Source organism: Physella acuta, unplaced genomic scaffold, assembly GCF_028476545.2.
Source record: "Physella acuta isolate Inbredline_101_S28 unplaced genomic scaffold, ASM2847654v3 ptg000063l, whole genome shotgun sequence".
Lineage (NCBI taxonomy): Eukaryota > Metazoa > Mollusca > Gastropoda > Physidae > Physella > Physella acuta.
Window position 1 is genome coordinate 768,030 of NW_026731583.1, and position 18,435 is coordinate 786,464.

Here is an 18,435-nt window from a genome sequence, read left to right on the forward strand (position 1 = left end):
AACGGGGCGGCGATCACGCTGGTGATGACGATGTTTGAAATTTGGGTAAAATCTTAGTTTAGCGTCGTAAATTCGGCCAAAACTAGTAATGTAGGAGAGAGTGCAATAATGAATATGTCATTAAATATGAGTATATTTTCGTATATTTTGATAAAATATTATAAATAATTGAATAATAGATCACCATTTATGGTTAAATCAATTTAAATATCCTGAAATTAATTTTTATCAACCCTGTTCGAGATAGTAAATTTACTATTAAAAACAGCAGCCATCTTAAGAAAATGTTATTTAGAGTAGCTTCCCTTTCATTTCTATTCGTATGAAAATGTATTTAAATATGATTGTCTTGTTGTATAGTCCGTATAACAAAGCATTTTTTAATTTAAATTCTGCTCTTTAAAAACTGAATGTCCTAAGAAACAACTTTATTAATTCTAGAAGCATTGTGAGATGCAACTTGTATCCATGTTTTAAATCACGTTTTTTTTTTACTAATGTTTATTTGATCTTACTATTACTATATAGTTTGAGTTTTTTCTTATTGTTTGAATGTTCACTATTTTCATTTCAGGTTTTTTTTTTCATCAGTTAGATCTAGTGATTCTATCGTAACTTATGACATTTTTTTTTACTTCTCTTTACCTTAATTAAACCCCAACCTCCGTCATATTTTTGTTGTCAATGTCACAACAAGTCATAAGGGGGCATCCATAAATGACGTCACACTCGTAGGAGGGAGGGGGGGTCCGTAATTTTGTGACGATGTGTGGTGAGGGGGGGGGGGGGTTCAGATGTTGCGACGTCACATTTTTGCATTATAAAAAAAGAAAAAAGTTTTAATAAATTGTAATAGTTTAGACAAGATTTTGGAAAAATATCGATGTTTTAAAAAAATTCAACTGCAATTTTGAGGGGGGTTGTAGGTTGAGGTGTGACGTCATTTTAGGGGGGGTCTGGCTTTTTGTGACGACGTGTGACGGCGGGGAGGGGGGGGGAAGGTAAAAATCGTCAAAAAAGCGTGACGTCATTTATGGATGACCCCTAATGTAAAAAATTACGCTTCGCTCTGCCTTATCTAAGATCTCTAGCCATAATTTTGACAACAATAAATGTTCGTCATCATTTATATATACAGAGAGACAAAATGTATTATCCACCAGCTTCCCTCGTAAAACATCATCTAAAATAATCAGCCACTCCACCCCTTAAGTGCGTGTTGTCATTATGGTCGATCGCAAGTCTCCACCTGCCAGACACATTTTGGTTATCCTTTGTTGTCAAATTGTCAATATCAAGTACCCAAGTGAGTGATAATGATATGGGGTTGTCCATAAATGATGTCACATATGATTTGCTACGGGAGTGAGTGAAGATTTGTGACGTCAACTCAGGCGGCTTTGCAATTTATGACGTGTCGGTCTCATGAAAGGAGGTGAACGGGGAAAAATACCTATGTGGTTGATGGAGAACCTCTATAATGCTTTGTTCAATCAAAATAACGATAAATAAGCATTAGTATACGTATACCTTGCTTAAAACGAATTATCATAAATGTTGCAAGCCTGCTAGTTTAAGACATTTGGCAAAACGGCCTTAACTTAACACATTATCCCCGTCAAAAAGGCTTGCCACCAAATGCCTGCCGACGAATAAGCCGCGTCTAATGCGGGGGGTTTGGAATACGGCCATTAGCATGGGGCCGCGTTAGAGCACCAGTAGACTATCGCGCTTTGTAAGATGACGTAAATACTTAAATTCAATTTCGCTAAACTGCGCAAAAATTTAGTAATGTTCCATCGTTTGAGGAAATTTATTTTCTTGGACTTAAATTGAAATATCACGTTGACTGTCTGGCTCATAATTTCCGAATATCACTTTTAATGTATCAAGATTCAGAACTATAATTTACTTTAATATAAGTGTCATCTTATCGTTTATTGTGCTTTTTATAAAGCGCAGAGCAGCTACAAAATCGGACGGCCATCCTGTTTTCACCAAGCTTCTTTTGGAGCTTAATATGGGTAGTCTAGTTCTATACGGTGTGAGCTTAATACATTTTTAAAGGGCCGAAAGTCTCAAGACAGCAAGCTTGCAGAAATAACTACGTACGTTTAAATGGACGAGTGATAGATGTGTTTAATGAACACCAACTTATGTAATCAAATTAAACGTCGCAAAAGCGTCAAAAAGGCAGTGCTTGTTGTTGTTTTTTTCTATAAAATTAGCCTAACGGTCGGCGGTACCGCTACATGACGTATCGTGCGAGCGTTAACTCGGTGACGATGTGCTAAGTGGGGGAATGAAAAAGGTAGGGTTCAAGAAATGCGACTCAGCAAGCTTTTTACATTTCTTGACCCTTCTTAATAGTTCTTTCGTCCCCACTGAGAAAATGGATCACCAATGAATGACGCGTCCTACTTCTACAGCTGGTCTTTCTCCCACAACCATCCTGTTTTCACGAAAAAAAAACCTGACCCGTCTCCAAAATCACATCGCTGAGTTCTACTCAACCTCTCCCCACCACAAATCACAATTTCTATCTGAAACAATATGTTCATGTTTGCTCTGTAATACTGCACGCTGTCATTACTATCTTAAGAGCGACGTCATCTAATATTGATTTGCTTACTGCAAATAAAGTGTTCAAAAGTTCAACCTCCCAACAATTGTTGTGGTCTTGGATGCACACTATTAAGTCTGATAAGGTCTATTAGTCATTCATGTCAACTATATTTAAAAAAAAAGAAAACTTACTATACAGGGGGTCATCCATAAATGATGTCACGCTTTTTTTGACGATTTTTACCCCCCCCCCCTCCCCTCCGTCACAGCGTCGTCACAAAAAGCCAAACCCCCCCCCCCCCCTAATATGACATCACACCTCAACCTACGACCCCCCCCCCCCCCTCAAAATTGCAGTTGAATTTTTTTAAACAGCTATATTTTTCCAAAATCTTGTCTGAACTCTGTCAAAATAGAGTATTTTAATCAATTGTTATTACAATGTATTAAAACAGTTTTTTAAAACGCAAAATAACGTCTAAAATTCGTTTTGTAACATTGCTTTTTTAAAATGCAAAAGTGTGACGTCGCACCATCTGAACCCCTCCCCCTCATCACACAACGTCACAAAATTACGGACCCCCCTCCCCCCTACGAGTGTGACGTCATTTATGGACGACCCCCGGCATATATTAAAACAATACAAAACAATCATATTAAACCACAAAATCAACACAAACGACATGCGAATAGACAATTTATTGTTTTTAAAACATGGCCGCTGCTTGTATTTACTCATTGTTGTCTCGAACGGGGTAGTTTAAAGTTTATTCCAGGATATTTATGACTGGTTTGGTCTTGGATTGTGATTTGTTATTCAATTATCTGTTATGTTATGTAAAATATGACATAAATATGGCCAAATGAAAGAAATATTCATTAGTTACCTTCATCGCACATTACTAGCTACGTTGGAATTTACGACGCTAAACTAAGATTTTACCGAAATTTGCCCACATTAATGTGGGTTATTAAATCGTACACACTGATGATATCAGTGGGAGGGAGAGATACCAGTAACAAATTTTAATAGCAGTCTGCTACTACTAAAAGGCTCTAAAAGCATAGGCCTACATATAATATTAATAAACATATAGATCTAGATGTGGCTTGGTTATTATCAAGGTGGTGATTTTTGGCTCCAATGTTTTTTCAAGTAATTCCAAAACCCCTTTTAAATATTTAGTAGACTCCTTCTAATTTAAGCTTATCGGGTCTAGGTCTATAACATTTTCCATCACATGAACTAATATTTTCAGGTTTAGTCTAAAAAGATAATTGATACTAGATCTATGTCCATCTTTAAAAAGCTAAGTTATCATTAGTTTGATAACCTAGTGGGCAACTCAATCATAACATTTACATTCGATATATGTTAAAAATAATTCCCCTTTTTTTGTTATACTAGCAAATTTAAAGCATCACTCTAGCAATATTTATATATGTTTGACTCTTATCATTATAGAAAAAGCATATAATGTACAAGAATATAGGTATAATTTTATTCACATATTTGATTATAATATGTCAGCTACGTTTTTGTTTGCTGTAGCTTGTTGATTATATTAAACTAACCATGGGTACCCATTTCACTAGGTTTATATGCCTATATATTTTTACTGTTATACTTATTTTAAAAAAAAATAATTATTAAATCCATATACTTACCCACACACAACTTTTATGCAAGCACATATATTTGTTCCCTGCCATACAAATAAAATAGCGTTGAAAGTTATTGCGAATGTTGCTTTATGGCAACTTTTTATGATTTTTAAAGCCGCCCTTTTTTTTGTTATCAATAGGAATCCCGTTCACAACAATTGATTTGGTTCAAATTTTATCTCTCCCTGGCTAACTGGATTTGAATTTAAGTGAGAGAGAACAAAAACTTACAAGTCCTATTCTGTAACAAAACTAAAAAAACATTTAGTGCGAATTAGTACCAAGCTACCTGAAGAGAGCAAGTGTTCATTAAGTTGTTTATTACAATTTACAACTGTAATTAAAATTAATTTTTAAACTTTTATTACATATTTGGATAAGATTAAGCACTTATTATTTACAATTAAAAACTAACAACAGCAAATCAAGTTTTGATTTTTGTTATTGTTAATATCTTAGTAATTCTATTTTGATAAATAATTTAAAAAAAAACAACTGGTAGCTCAAGATATTAATCTACAGTTCTTATGGATTTGCATTACTGGTCATCTATTTTCATATCAAATCTTAGTAATCAGATTAACAAAAGCGTTGTCGAGTCGGCAAAAAACTCATGGTTGATAAATTCGAACAAAAGTCTCGAGTTCAAACCCCCTGGCGGATAAATCTCGATCCCCTTCAACACTAATAATTAAGAACGAAGAAGAAGAAGATTAACAAAAGTCTGGCATGTGTTGCAATTATTGCCATGTTATTAAAGTTGTTTTGACTAACATTTACATCGGTTTAACTTTTATGTTTTTTTAATCATCAGTTCATTTCTGAGATGCTGTCCAGCATGGAGGTTAAAACAGATGTGTTATCTGCAGTTTCATCTACTGTAGATATACAGTCAAATGAATTAACAGAGTTTTCATCTTCTGAAGATTTGAAACCTGATCTATCAACCATAGTATTATCATCTTCTGAAGACATAAAAACAGAATTAACATTTTTTAATTTCCAGGATATAAAACCTGACATGACATTTAAAACCCATCAAGATGTTAAACCTGATGTTACAACAGAATTTTCTTCTTCTGATGACGTAAAAGCAGAATTATCAACATTGTTTTATTTCCAGGATATAAAACCTGATATGACATTTAAAAACCCTCAAGATGTTAAACCTGATGTTATACCAGAATTTTCTACTTCTGATGACATAAAACCAGAATTATCATTTTTTAATTTCCAGGATATAAAACCTAACAAGTCAGTTAATACTTCTCAAAATTTTAATCCTGATATTACATTTTCAATTAAAACAATTAATAAGAAACCTGCGGCAACAGCAGTATTTTCAACATCTGAAAATTTAAAACCAGAATTGTCAACTACTGAAAGTTTAAAACAAGACTTAGCTAAAGAATTTTTATTTTTTGAGGACAAACAACAAAATGGACTTGAAGAAAATCTACAAATGTCTATGGACAAAAATAAGGTTGTTCATTGTCATCAAATATTTTCTCAAAGTTCTGATATTAATATGCATAAAAATGTTCATTCTGGAGATAAGCCATATGAGTGTGATGTTTGTCATGAAAGGTTTTCTCAAAGTTCTAATTTAAGAACACATATAAATATTCATTCAGGAGAAAGGCCTTATGAATGTGATGTTTGTCACAAAAGATTTAGTGATAAGAATGGTCTATTACGACATAAATTTATTCATTCAGGAGAAAAACCACTTGAATGTGATGTTTGTCATAAAAGGTTTTCTCAAAGTTCTTACTTAAGAAAACATAAAAAGGTTCATTCAGAAGAAAGGCCTCATGAATGTGATGTTTGTCATAAAAGGTTTTCTGAAAAATCTAATTTAAAAACACATAAAAAGGTTCATTCAGTAGAAAGGCCTCATGAATGTGATGTTTGTCATAAAAATTTTGTGGATATGAAGGATCTATTACATCATAAAATTGTTCATTCTGGACATAAGCAATATGAATGTGATGTTTGTCATAAGAGGTTTTCGCGAAGTTATAGTTTAAGTCAACATAAAAAAGTTCATTCAGGAGTAAGGCCTCATGAATGTGATGTTTGTCATCAAAATTTTGTGGATATGCAGGCTCTAATATGTCATAAAATTGTTCATTCTGAACATAAGCAATATGAATGTGATGTTTGTCATAAAAGGTTTTCTGATAGTTCTAATTTAAGAAAACATAAAAAGATTCATTCAGGAGAAAGGCCTCATGAATGTGATGTTTGTCATAAGAACTTTGTGCAGAAGGTGGGTCTATTACGACATAAAAAAGTTCATTCAGGAGATAAGCCGCATGAATGTGATGTTTGTCATAAAAACTTTGTGGATATGAAGGATCTATGACGTCATAAAATTATTCATTCAGAAGATAAGCAATATGAATGTGATGTTTGTCTTAAAAGATTTTTTTGAAGTTCTGATTTAAGACAAAATAATAAAGTTCATTCAGGAGAAAGGCCACTAGAATGTAACATTTGACTTCCAAGGTTTTCTCAAATTTCTTGTTAATCTTCACACAAAAAAAAATTATTATGGAGAAAAGCCACATGAACGTGATATTAGTCACAAAAGGTTTACTCAGAAGAATAATTTGTTATGACATATGTGTTCTTACAGGTTATAAGCCATATGTATGTATAAAAGATTTTATCAATGTTCTTATTTAAGTGCACTTGAAAAGTCATTCAAGAGACAAGCCGCATTAATCTGGTTTTTGTCATAAAAGATTTTCTCAAAGTTTTATTTAGTTTTAGTCTATATGCACATGAGAAAAATCAATCAGGAAGAGAAGCCACTTGAATTTGATGTTTGTTACTAAAGATTTTCTCAAATATCTAATTTTAATACTCATAAAAAATCCATTCTTGAGGTAAGGTAGGAAATTCATTATGACTTAACACCAATTTGGGGATGGAGTGGTCTAGCGGTAGAGAGCTGGACTGCTTACCCGTAAGTCTCGAGTTCATATCCTGGTTGAAGTAATTAGACCGTCCTGAGTCCACCCAACTCTGATGGGTACACAACTCACGTTAGTGAAAGTAAAGGCGGCTGGGCATAGTGCTGATCACACTATCTCTTCATATGCCAAGGTCACAGAAACAAGTGAACTCTACTTCACTTGCCCTATATACCATCAGGTTTGGAAAGAAAACTTTTAACACCAATTTAATTCATTTTTTAACAAAATAAATTAATTCTAGAGCAAATTATTATTAAAATACCCTTTTATAATTTTTTCTCATCACATAACTTTATTTAGCGGTTATCCAATAGTGGGCCATAGTTTATCAATTTTTATATTTGTATTATGAAAAGGTTTTTTTGTTGTGGTAAAGTATACAACAGGGGTCTGCTTGCGTCTAGCCGCATGCAGCTCTTTTGATGTCAAGTTGTGTCTCTTGTATGGAGTTCCATACACACGTAATTTCATTTTCAAGACTCATAACAAATATTATACTGTAAAAAAAACAACTTTAAATGGGATAAAAATACTCAGAGTACAATAAGTGTAGGTGTGGTAGAAAATTTATGGACAGCTGACAGCCACTTGGGCACCAGACCTATTTAAAAACAGGTGCATAAATGAAACAAGGAAACATTTTTGTATTTTTTTAAACTTAAATCCTCCTCAAAAGGTGAAATAATTATTAAAATTTAAGGAAACACCTGTTTTTCACATTACTAGTCGTGGGCAATTTTCCGTACCTAAAGTGATAGATTACCAAAAGTTGCATATCCAGAGAACTTGTAAATTATTATTTTTAGTTCAAGGCTACTCTACATAATACTTGTAAAGTTTTATAACTCCTAAGTTTCACTTTTGTAAGACAGACCTTGATTGGCTGTATGGATCTCTGAAATCGATCCTCTCAAAATTACACTTAATAAAAATGTTATAGTATTTAATTGGTACTCAAAACTTTGTCAATTATTTAAGTCAATACAATTTTTAGGGGCCTAAATAATTTTTTTTTAACCATACAACTTAGTTCAGCCATGTTTGTTGTCATTTTCAGTGATTAAATGTACACAACAAATTGTTTCAGGTTTTTTTTTTTGTTTAGTAACTGTCAATGCTAAAATCATCAAATAGGCCCTACATCCAATTTTAGTTAAATCCAACAAAAATCAGTCACCTTTTTTATAACCATATTTATTTTAGTAACATTGTGCCTACCAATACATGATTTTTAAACAAATTAAAATAATTGATGGGCCTTTCAAATAATTTCTAGACTATTCTCGGTTTGGTCAATTTGTTTTAATATGTATTTATAGTTATTGGTCATATGATCATGCCTCAGTTTGTAACATAGACTGAGGCTCACTATCTCTTCGTTGTTACAGCTTCAATACTTTTCAACAACTTTCCTATATTTTTTATTAACACTGCACTATAAGCACTTAGATTTAGATCTAGATCTGCACACAAATCATAATTAAAAAAAAAATTATTTATGGTTCTTGGACTATCACACCACCTACATGCATAAACACAGTCACAGGTGTCATTTGACATTTTTGCATAACTTCAGCCAAAAAGATAAATGTCTGAAATATTTAGAGTAAATGTTCTAATTTTATCATTAGATAGGCTAGAAGTCTATATATTTTAATAAAGTTTTTTTTTTAAATAACACAAACGAATAAATTACAGATAGGCAGTGATTTTCAGAAATCATTTAAAAAGAATTAGTCATCATTCTTACTAAATGGACTAAATGCCGGATTGGTCTAGCGGTAGAGAGCTGGATTGCTAACCTGTAAGTCTCAGGTTCAAGTCAGTAGACCGTCTGTGAGCCCACCCAATTCTGATGGGTACCTAACTTACATTAGGTAGGGTAAGTAATGGCAGCTGGGCATAGTGCTGACCACACTATCTGTTCATATGCCAAGTTCACAGAAACAAGTGAACTCTACTTCACTTTCCCCGTAGACTGTCTGGTTTGAAAGGGAAATTTACTTATACTCGTCTAATTCTGTTTCTTCTTGGTTCATAATTTTAGTGTCAAATTGAGGCCATGACTCCGATTTCAGCCTGCTTTTCTTTTCTTTTTTTTTTTCTTCCAAGAACAAACTACAAGGCAGCAGTTGTTTAATTTTGGAGTTGTCTCTCCTAGAAGAGTGGCTGTCCCCAGCTTCGTTCATCGAACGAGGGTTCGAACTCGAGACTTTCCGGTTTAGCAACCATGAGCTTTACCGACTCAACCACGCCGACCCAATTTCTTCCAATTTTATTCAGCGAGAAAGTCCCCCCCCCCCCCCCCCCTCGCCGGTCAAGAAAAAAATGGAAAGCATTTTTTGCCGGTCGCTGTTTCGTAAGGGTATTTGTTTTACACAATCAATGTAGAAACAGTTAAATCAGTATGTAAAGGCTTGTAGCCGTTAAATTTCTTAACTGTGACTGTTTATAATTCAAAACTGCAGCTTAAAAAAAAAATTCTGACCCTTTTGGTGCCTTCCTAGGGTCGGCGCACGGGTCGCCCCCTCCCCCGTCCCCTCTACGCCTCTGGACTTACGGACATCTTGGAAAAGTTTAACTTCAAATTCTTATCTAGGCCTAGTAATAGACCTAGATGTTATCGAAAATATCAAATCCCTATATTACATTATCAGTTAATGTTCACATGGTATATAAATGAATAAGTATCTTTGCAGCATGTTTTTAGAGGTCTGCTAAATTTTTATAGACGTCCACAATGGGGGGGGGGGGAGATAGTTCGTCGAAAGTGGACGACGGAGGGTAGGGGGAGGTTAAAACTCCACATTAATGTCTAGTATACATGTCATAAGTGTAAACGCGGTGTTACACTCCCTGTCCCTAAGGGGTCATCCATTTATGATGTCCACACGGGGGGGGGGGGGGGGTCCGAAAAAAATTGACTTGTGTTGACAGGGGAGGGGGGTTGGCCCAGTGTGGACGTCCACACATTAAATCTAACATTATTTTTGGTAGTGTGAAAGAAAAATATTTCCTAGCGAAGCTAAAGTTCAACTGTCATATCTCTCTGGCCCACCACCCAGCTTGGGTCTATGCCCTGGCTTAACCTCGAATACAATAGGATCCAATTACATGTTCCCCCACATTTGCATCCCAGGTCAAATACCAGGCGACCTGCATTGCCCTAGCCTACACTTCTCTAGGTAGGCGGGATCACCCAGTTCAGTTAGACGGGAGAGAGAGGGGGGGCGTTAGCACGCTGTCCCTGTTCAGGTGTGTGACAGGGGGGGGGGCGTTAATACACACTAGCATCAACGTTGGACTCAGTAATATAACAGTGTCAATGCGACTACAAGTGTGCGAAATAATGGCTAGTCAAAACACCGCGAAATATGCTAAATTAAATGATTTGTATCAAAAGGCTTATCCTTCCAAATTGAAATATCAACTTCAAAAAGAGGTTAATAGCCTATGGCTTAATTTAAAGAGGCAGCCAGAAGAACAATTTGTGATTTAAAAGCGTCTTTTATAGTGCTACTAGTTATCCAGGACCCTCATTCCTTGTAGGTTGTGTGATGGTGGGCATTATTTCCTCCATATTAAAAAAAGTATCAGAAATTGATACACATGACCGTTTATTTTGTAAATGTTGTAAATTAAAAATATTAATATAGTTTTCTATAGACTAAATATATTCTTTTAATTTATCCAAAGTACTTTTAAAATTTATTACAATTTAAAACCTAGCAATGAATCAGTATTGGTTTGATTCCAAATAAAAGCTATTACCATAAAACAAGCTTTCATAATTTATTTTTGTAAACACATTTTATTGTAAATCTAGATACGAAGATCAATAAAACACATTTGTACCGGTATTTGTAATATTATATATACTCTGAGTATAAACACACTTAATGCAGTAGTTTGAGTAATAGTGGAAGAAGATTATGCAAAAAATTATAGTCAGTGTGGACGTCCACGGGGGGTGGGGGTGGGGTGTCCGTCAAAAGTGGACGTTTGTGGACAGGGGGAGGGGGGGTCCAAAATCCCAAAAATGTGTGGACGTCATAAATGGATGACCCCCTAACCCTAACGCAGGTCACTGCGCATGCGCAGAACAATTGAATTTCGTATTTTCTGTCGAAGCATCTTTTTACCAGTAGGCCTAAGGGGCCCTAGTCACTTCACACGATTTTGCTTCCGCGTCACTTTATCATGTCGGATTCTGTTGAGATCATGAATGAACTAGTCTAGATCTAGACTAGGTAATCCCTTAGTTTAGCGTCGGAAATTATCGGGTAATGTTTGTTGAGTCTCGGTAACTAGAGTTACGGTAAACCATGGTTTATTTGACCATTGGAATATAAATAAATTGAAAGTCGATTGTAGTAAATTAATGTTTTAATTTTTTAAGTTTAATCGACAAAAGGAAACAAGAATAAATATGATAGTAGATTTAAATTAGTAGATCTAAAAATAAAAAAAAAACATATATTAATATAAATATGAATTTTAAATAATGAAGTCAAATGTAGGCTAATAATTTAATGTTTTTTGCTTGCAGCGGATTTGCTACCTTTAATTAATTAGATCTAGATCTAGCTAGATATCTAGCTGCTAGGCCAAGTTAAAAAATCTAGATTACGAAAATAGTAAAAATGATTACAAAATGTAAAAATGATTACAAAAATAAATCTATCTAAATTTTAAACATTCTGTATAAAAATAAAAGATGACACCAAATAAAGTATGGTTTACAGTACTTCCGGTGAATTCCGGAAGTGTGTGACAGACTTTGGCATTGTTTTACTGTTTTTTTACTGCTATACGATTCTAGAATAATAACCGACGCTAAACTAAGGGATTACCCTAGACTAGATCTACTTCTCCACTAATCTCATTTTACTTTTACTTTGATGTGATCTAGATCTATGCTTTTGTGATCTGCCGCTTGCTGGTAATTTTTATCTATTGAATTTATTAGGCCTATCTGCACCATGCCCAACGCTGCGGTCGCACTCGTCTATAGCTACTTTATTTTTGTTTTATGCAAAATCGCAGTGTTTGGCACGTCGTATTTTCATTTATGAACACGTCTTTGTATAGTTCATTCTATTTCGTTTTTCTGAAAATTTTGATTATACATTTTTAAAAGTTGCATGGTACACATTTTCTCCTTTCACACTCTCTCGGATGAACAGAGTTCGGGATTAGCGGCAAAACTTGAACCAATCATCAGTTAGATAAAATGTTACGCTAAAAATAGCTTCTAGATACATATATTATCGCTAACTGTAAATGTAAATGTTAATGGGGTTTTCTCTTCTAAAATCTATTCTAAAATTAGAAAAGGGGTGATTACATGATTTTTGGTCCCTATCGGTTCCCTTACCCAGACTGCGCTCACAACTCAAAATATTGCTTATTAAATAGGAATTTGGTTTAAAACGTTACTTAGATCTCTGGAAGGAGGGGGAAAAGCATGACCTAGTTTGCCATAAGGCTCATTGGACATGCCAGACTCAGCGGGAGTCATGTGACCAGGCAAGCTTCACGTGACTTGCTCGGCTTAATTGCCCGCGGCTAGTAATGTACGCAAAAGTTTCCGCATTGTCAAGGCTTTAATAGAAGTATATAATGAAATATGTGTGTCAAATATTATAAATAACCGAATAATAAACCAAAATAAATGGCTAAATATATCAATATACTACATAGGCCAGAAATGAACTTTAAATTTAAACATTGTAAACTGCCTAAATAATAAGTGTGCACAGTCTAAGTAATTAAAATACATAGGCCTAGGCCTAAATATGGATGATTTTAAAATAGGAACTATATAAGGCCAATTTTTTGTATTACCAATATCTGCCACCCCTATTCATTAATTTTTTTTTATAAAGTTATTTATCAATCTTGGTTACTTTTAGCTATCTACATTCATTTCTAAGCTATTTTTATATGCTTCTGTTAAGTTTCATTGAAAAATGTTAAAAAATAATCTAGATATCCACTCATGAAATCAGGTCACAGGACTAGGAGTTTTTTCTTCATTAGCTATGCCACACGGACCCATGACTTTGGAATTCTTTTTCAGTCACTATGACTTTGCACAGAAAGTTTATATATGCTAAATTGACTTAGTTTACCATTGTCCTAGCTATTACTGATACTTTTTTAAAAAAAAAATTAATTTTTCATCAAACTACCTAATCTATATAAACAGCAGCCATTTGTAAAATAGAGTGGCTTCCCCTGAATCTTGCGCTATAAGTTTACATAAAAAAAAACTTAAACAAGATGACTGCTATAGTAAATGAACATGGTTGCGTCTGTTGGAAATATCGCTAGTCTTCATTTATTAGGCCTACTGAAAAGTTTTAATTCAATTGTTTAAAAACAGGTAGATCTACATAAATGAAACAAGGAAACATTTTTGTATTTTTCAAAACATAAATCCTCCTCAAAATGTGAAATAATTATTACAATTTAAGGAGTCACCTGTTTTTCACTTTTAAGTCGCAGGTGATTTTATGTAGGCCTACCTAAAACGATAGATTAGGCTACCTATTTTATTTATGTATTCAATTTATTCAATTACCGTAACAATAGTAGGCACGGAGGCCTTTTTTCTAATTGGCCGTTTTAAAATAAACTAATGAAAACAACAATTTAATAACAGCATTTAAAAAAAGCAATAGCATAGTAACCACATAGCAGTAACATAGCACTAAAAATGTGGAATAAAGAAATAATATTACAAAGTTATAATACAAGATGAGATAAAATAAGAATATAGGCCTAATAGATGAATGAGAAATGTTTCAATGAGTCAGTTAGAGAGGTCATTAAATAATTGTTTTTTCAGTTTAGATTTGAATATATTTTCAGATCAGATAGTTTTATTTTGTTAGGAAGATTGTTCCACACATTAGAACCAGAGTAGGCGAAGCTATGTTTCTGGAAAAAAGTTGTATATGGGATCGGTAAATTAAGACGACGATTTAATTTTGTGTTAAAAGAAAATAGGTCTGATTAGTAAGAGGGGGCTGTTTCGTGAAATATTTTACATAAAAAAATTGCTTTAGTATATATAATCTTTTTATTTAATGGAAGTATATTAGTTGTAATAAAAGAATCAAGGCTACTAGACAAGCCAGTAACCGGTTTTATAGCCCTTTTGTGTAGTGATAGTAGAGGATGCTGCTTAGTTATAAAGTTATAAAGCTACCGCTCCACACTACAGAAGCATAATCCAACCTAGATTGAATAAAAGCTTTATAAAAAACCAGCTTGCTCCTATAGTCCAGAAAGTTCATTATCCTTGCTAGTTGAAAAGTTGTTTTTAATAGGGACATTTTTAGAAGATGGATATGACTGGACCAAGTGAGATTGTGATCTATAACCAATTCTAGGCATTTGTAACTATCAACCTGTTCAATGTTTGTATTGTCTATAGTAATGCGTAATGAGGTGGAAGGTAGACGAAGGTGTTTCTGATGAGTTGTAATAATCATTGACTTAGTTTTATCGGGGTGAAGTTTCATTTTGTTCAATTTTGTCCAAGTAACAAGCTGATTGGCACATGTTTGAAGTTTGTAACTAAGTGAGTCAGCGCTGTCTGCAAAGACATGTAACGAAGTATCATCAGCGAACATCTCGCACTGACCTGCGTCAATGTGCAATGCAAGATCATTAATGTATAATGAAAAAAGAAAAGGACCTAAGATTGAGCCCTAGGGAACCCCTATATTAACATATTTCAGTGAAGAGATGGTATTAAGGTGAAACACGCGTTGAGATCTGTTAGACAAAAAGGAGAGAAGTAACCTAACTGTAAATTCGTGGAATTTGTAAGGATATAGTTTTTTAAAAAGTATGCTGTGATCAATGGAATCAAAGGCTTTTCTGAAATTGACGAGCAGCGTGCCACAAAGTAGGTTTTTGTTAATATTTTTAAGCCAGTTTTCATTCATTTTAATCAAAGCAGTGTGACAAGAATGAAACTTTCTAAACCCAGACTGAATACTATGGAAAGGCTTATGCCTTTCTAGTTAGTTTGACATGCATTTTTTATATGTATTTCTAGTGGCTTGGAGAGAGAAGAAAGTATAGAAATTGGCCTGTAGTTATTAGTATCTTGGATGTTCAAGTGTTCATTAAGTTGTTTATTACAATTTACAACTGTAATTAAAATTAATTTTTAAACTTTTATTACATATTTGGATAAGATTAAGCACTTATTATTTACAATTAAAAACTAACAACAGCAAATCAAGTTTTGATTTTTGTTATTGTTAATATCTTAGTAATTCTATTTTGATAAATAATTTAAAAAAAAACAACTGGTAGCTCAAGATATTAATCTACAGTTCTTATGGATTTGCATTACTGGTCATCTATTTTCATATCAAATCTTAGTAATCAGATTAACAAAAGCGTTGTCGAGTCGGCAAAAAACTCATGGTTGATAAATTCGAACAAAAGTCTCGAGTTCAAACCCCCTGGCGGATAAATCTCGATCCCCTTCAACACTAATAATTAAGAACGAAGAAGAAGAAGATTAACAAAAGTCTGGCATGTGTTGCAATTATTGCCATGTTATTAAAGTTGTTTTGACTAACATTTACATCGGTTTAACTTTTATGTTTTTTTAATCATCAGTTCATTTCTGAGATGCTGTCCAGCATGGAGGTTAAAACAGATGTGTTATCTGCAGTTTCATCTACTGTAGATATACAGTCAAATGAATTAACAGAGTTTTCATCTTCTGAAGATTTGAAACCTGATCTATCAACCATAGTATTATCATCTTCTGAAGACATAAAAACAGAATTAACATTTTTTAATTTCCAGGATATAAAACCTGACATGACATTTAAAACCCATCAAGATGTTAAACCTGATGTTACAACAGAATTTTCTTCTTCTGATGACGTAAAAGCAGAATTATCAACATTGTTTTATTTCCAGGATATAAAACCTGATATGACATTTAAAAACCCTCAAGATGTTAAACCTGATGTTATACCAGAATTTTCTACTTCTGATGACATAAAACCAGAATTATCATTTTTTAAATTCCAGGATATAAAACCTAACAAGTCAGTTAATACTTCTCAAAATTTTAATCCTGATATTACATTTTCAATTAAAACAATTAATAAGAAACCTGCGGCAACAGCAGTATTTTCAACATCTGAAAATTTAAAACCAGAATTGTCAACTACTGAAAGTTTAAAACAAGACTTAGCTAAAGAATTTTTATTTTTTGAGGACAAACAACAAAATGGACTTGAAGAAAATCTACAAATGTCTATGGACAAAAATAAGGTTGTTCATTGTCATCAAATATTTTCTCAAAGTTCTGATATTAATATGCATAAAAATGTTCATTCTGGAGATAAGCCATATGAGTGTGATGTTTGTCATGAAAGGTTTTCTCAAAGTTCTAATTTAAGAACACATATAAATATTCATTCAGGAGAAAGGCCTTATGAATGTGATGTTTGTCACAAAAGATTTAGTGATAAGAAGGGTCTATTACGACATAAATTTATTCATTCAGGAGAAAAACCACTTGAATGTGATGTTTGTCATAAAAGGTTTTCTCAAAGTTCTTACTTAAGAAAACATAAAAAGGTTCATTCAGAAGAGAGGCCTCATGAATGTGATGTTTGTCATAAAAGGTTTTCTGAAAAATCTAATTTAAAAACACATAAAAAGGTTCATTCAGTAGAAAGGCCTCATGAATGTGATGTTTGTCATAAAAATTTTGTGGATATGAAGGATCTATTACATCATAAAATTGTTCATTCTGGACATAAGCAATATGAATGTGATGTTTGTCATAAGAGGTTTTCGCGAAGTTATAGTTTAAGTCAACATAAAAAAGTTCATTCAGGAGTAAGGCCTCATGAACGTGATGTTTGTCATCAAAATTTTGTGGATATGCAGGCTCTAATATGTCATAAAATTGTTCATTCTGAACATAAGCAATATGAATGTGATGTTTGTCATAAAAGGTTTTCTGATAGTTCTAATTTAAGAAAACATAAAAAGATTCATTCAGGAGAAAGGCCTCATGAATGTGATGTTTGTCATAAGAACTTTGTGCAGAAGGTGGGTCTATTACGACATAAAAAAGTTCATTCAGGAGATAAGCCGCATGAATGTGATGTTTGTCATAAAAACTTTGTGGATATGAAGGATCTATGACGTCATAAAATTATTCATTCAGAAGATAAGCAATATGAATGTGATGTTTGTCTTAAAAGATTTTTTTGAAGTTCTGATTTAAGACAAAATAATAAAGTTCATTCAGGAGAAAGGCCACTAGAATGTAACATTTGACATCCAAGGTTTTCTCAAATTTCTTGTTAATCTTCACACAAAAAAAAATTATTATGGAGAAAAGCCACATGAACGTGATATTAGTCACAAAAGGTTTACTCAGAAGAATAATTTGTTATGACATATGTGTTCTTACAGGTTATAAGCCATATGTATGTATAAAAGATTTTATCAATGTTCTTATTTAAGTGCACTTGAAAAGTCATTCAAGAGACAAGCCGCATTAATCTGGTTTTTGTCATAAAAGATTTTCTCAAAGTTTTATTTAGTTTTAGTCTATATGCACATGAGAAAAATCAATCAGGAAGAGAAGCCACTTGAATTTGATGTTTGTTACTAAAGATTTTCTCAAATATCTAATTTTAATACTCATAAAAAATCCATTCTTGAGGTAAGGTAGGAAATTCATTATGACTTAACACCAATTTGGGGATGGAGTGGTCTAGCGGTAGAGAGCTGGACTGCTTACCCGTAAGTCTCGAGTTCATATCCTGGTTGAAGTAATTAGACCGTCCTGAGTCCACCCAACTCTGATGGGTACACAACTCACGTTAGTGAAAGTAAAGGCGGCTGGGCATAGTGCTGACCACACTATCTGTTCATATGCCAAGTTCACAGAAACAAGTGAACTCTACTTCACTTTCCCCGTAGACTGTCTGGTTTGAAAGGGAAATTTACTTATACTCGTCTAATTCTGTTTCTTCTTGGTTCATAATTTTAGTGTCAAATTGAGGCCATGACTCCGATTTCAGCCTGCTTTTCTTTTCTTTTTTTTTCTTCCAAGAACAAACTACAAGGCAGCAGTTGTTTAATTTTGGAGTTGTCTCTCCTAGAAGAGTGGCTGTCCCCAGCTTCGTTCATCGAACGAGGGTTCGAACTCGAG

The 18,435-nt window shown here is 33.6% G+C and overlaps 3 protein-coding genes across 4 annotated transcripts in view; all 3 read left to right on the forward strand.

Annotated features, from left to right (window-relative positions):
• LOC131949929 (zinc finger protein 883) overlaps window positions 1–6,733 on the forward strand; it is a 30,499-nt gene extending 23,766 nt beyond the window's left edge. For both annotated transcript variants that reach the window (XM_059311901.1, XM_059311893.1), the window contains exon 2: window positions 5,045–6,733. In XM_059311901.1, coding sequence (XP_059167884.1) covers window positions 5,057–6,598 — 1,542 coding nt within the window. In that variant the 5' untranslated portion in view covers window positions 5,045–5,056 and the 3' untranslated portion in view covers window positions 6,599–6,733. The remainder of the gene's footprint in view (window positions 1–5,044) is intronic.
• LOC131950641 (zinc finger protein 436-like) overlaps window positions 1–18,435 on the forward strand; it is an 88,293-nt gene that overhangs the window by 56,986 nt on the left and 12,872 nt on the right. The window lies entirely within an intron of this gene.
• Window positions 13,579–17,552, forward strand: LOC131949947 (zinc finger protein 883-like). Its single transcript, XM_059311912.1, has 2 exons — window positions 13,579–13,602; window positions 15,864–17,552. Exon 2 carries the CDS (start codon window positions 15,876–15,878, stop codon window positions 17,415–17,417), a length of 1,542 nt encoding a protein of 513 aa, XP_059167895.1. The 5' UTR covers window positions 13,579–13,602; window positions 15,864–15,875; the 3' UTR covers window positions 17,418–17,552.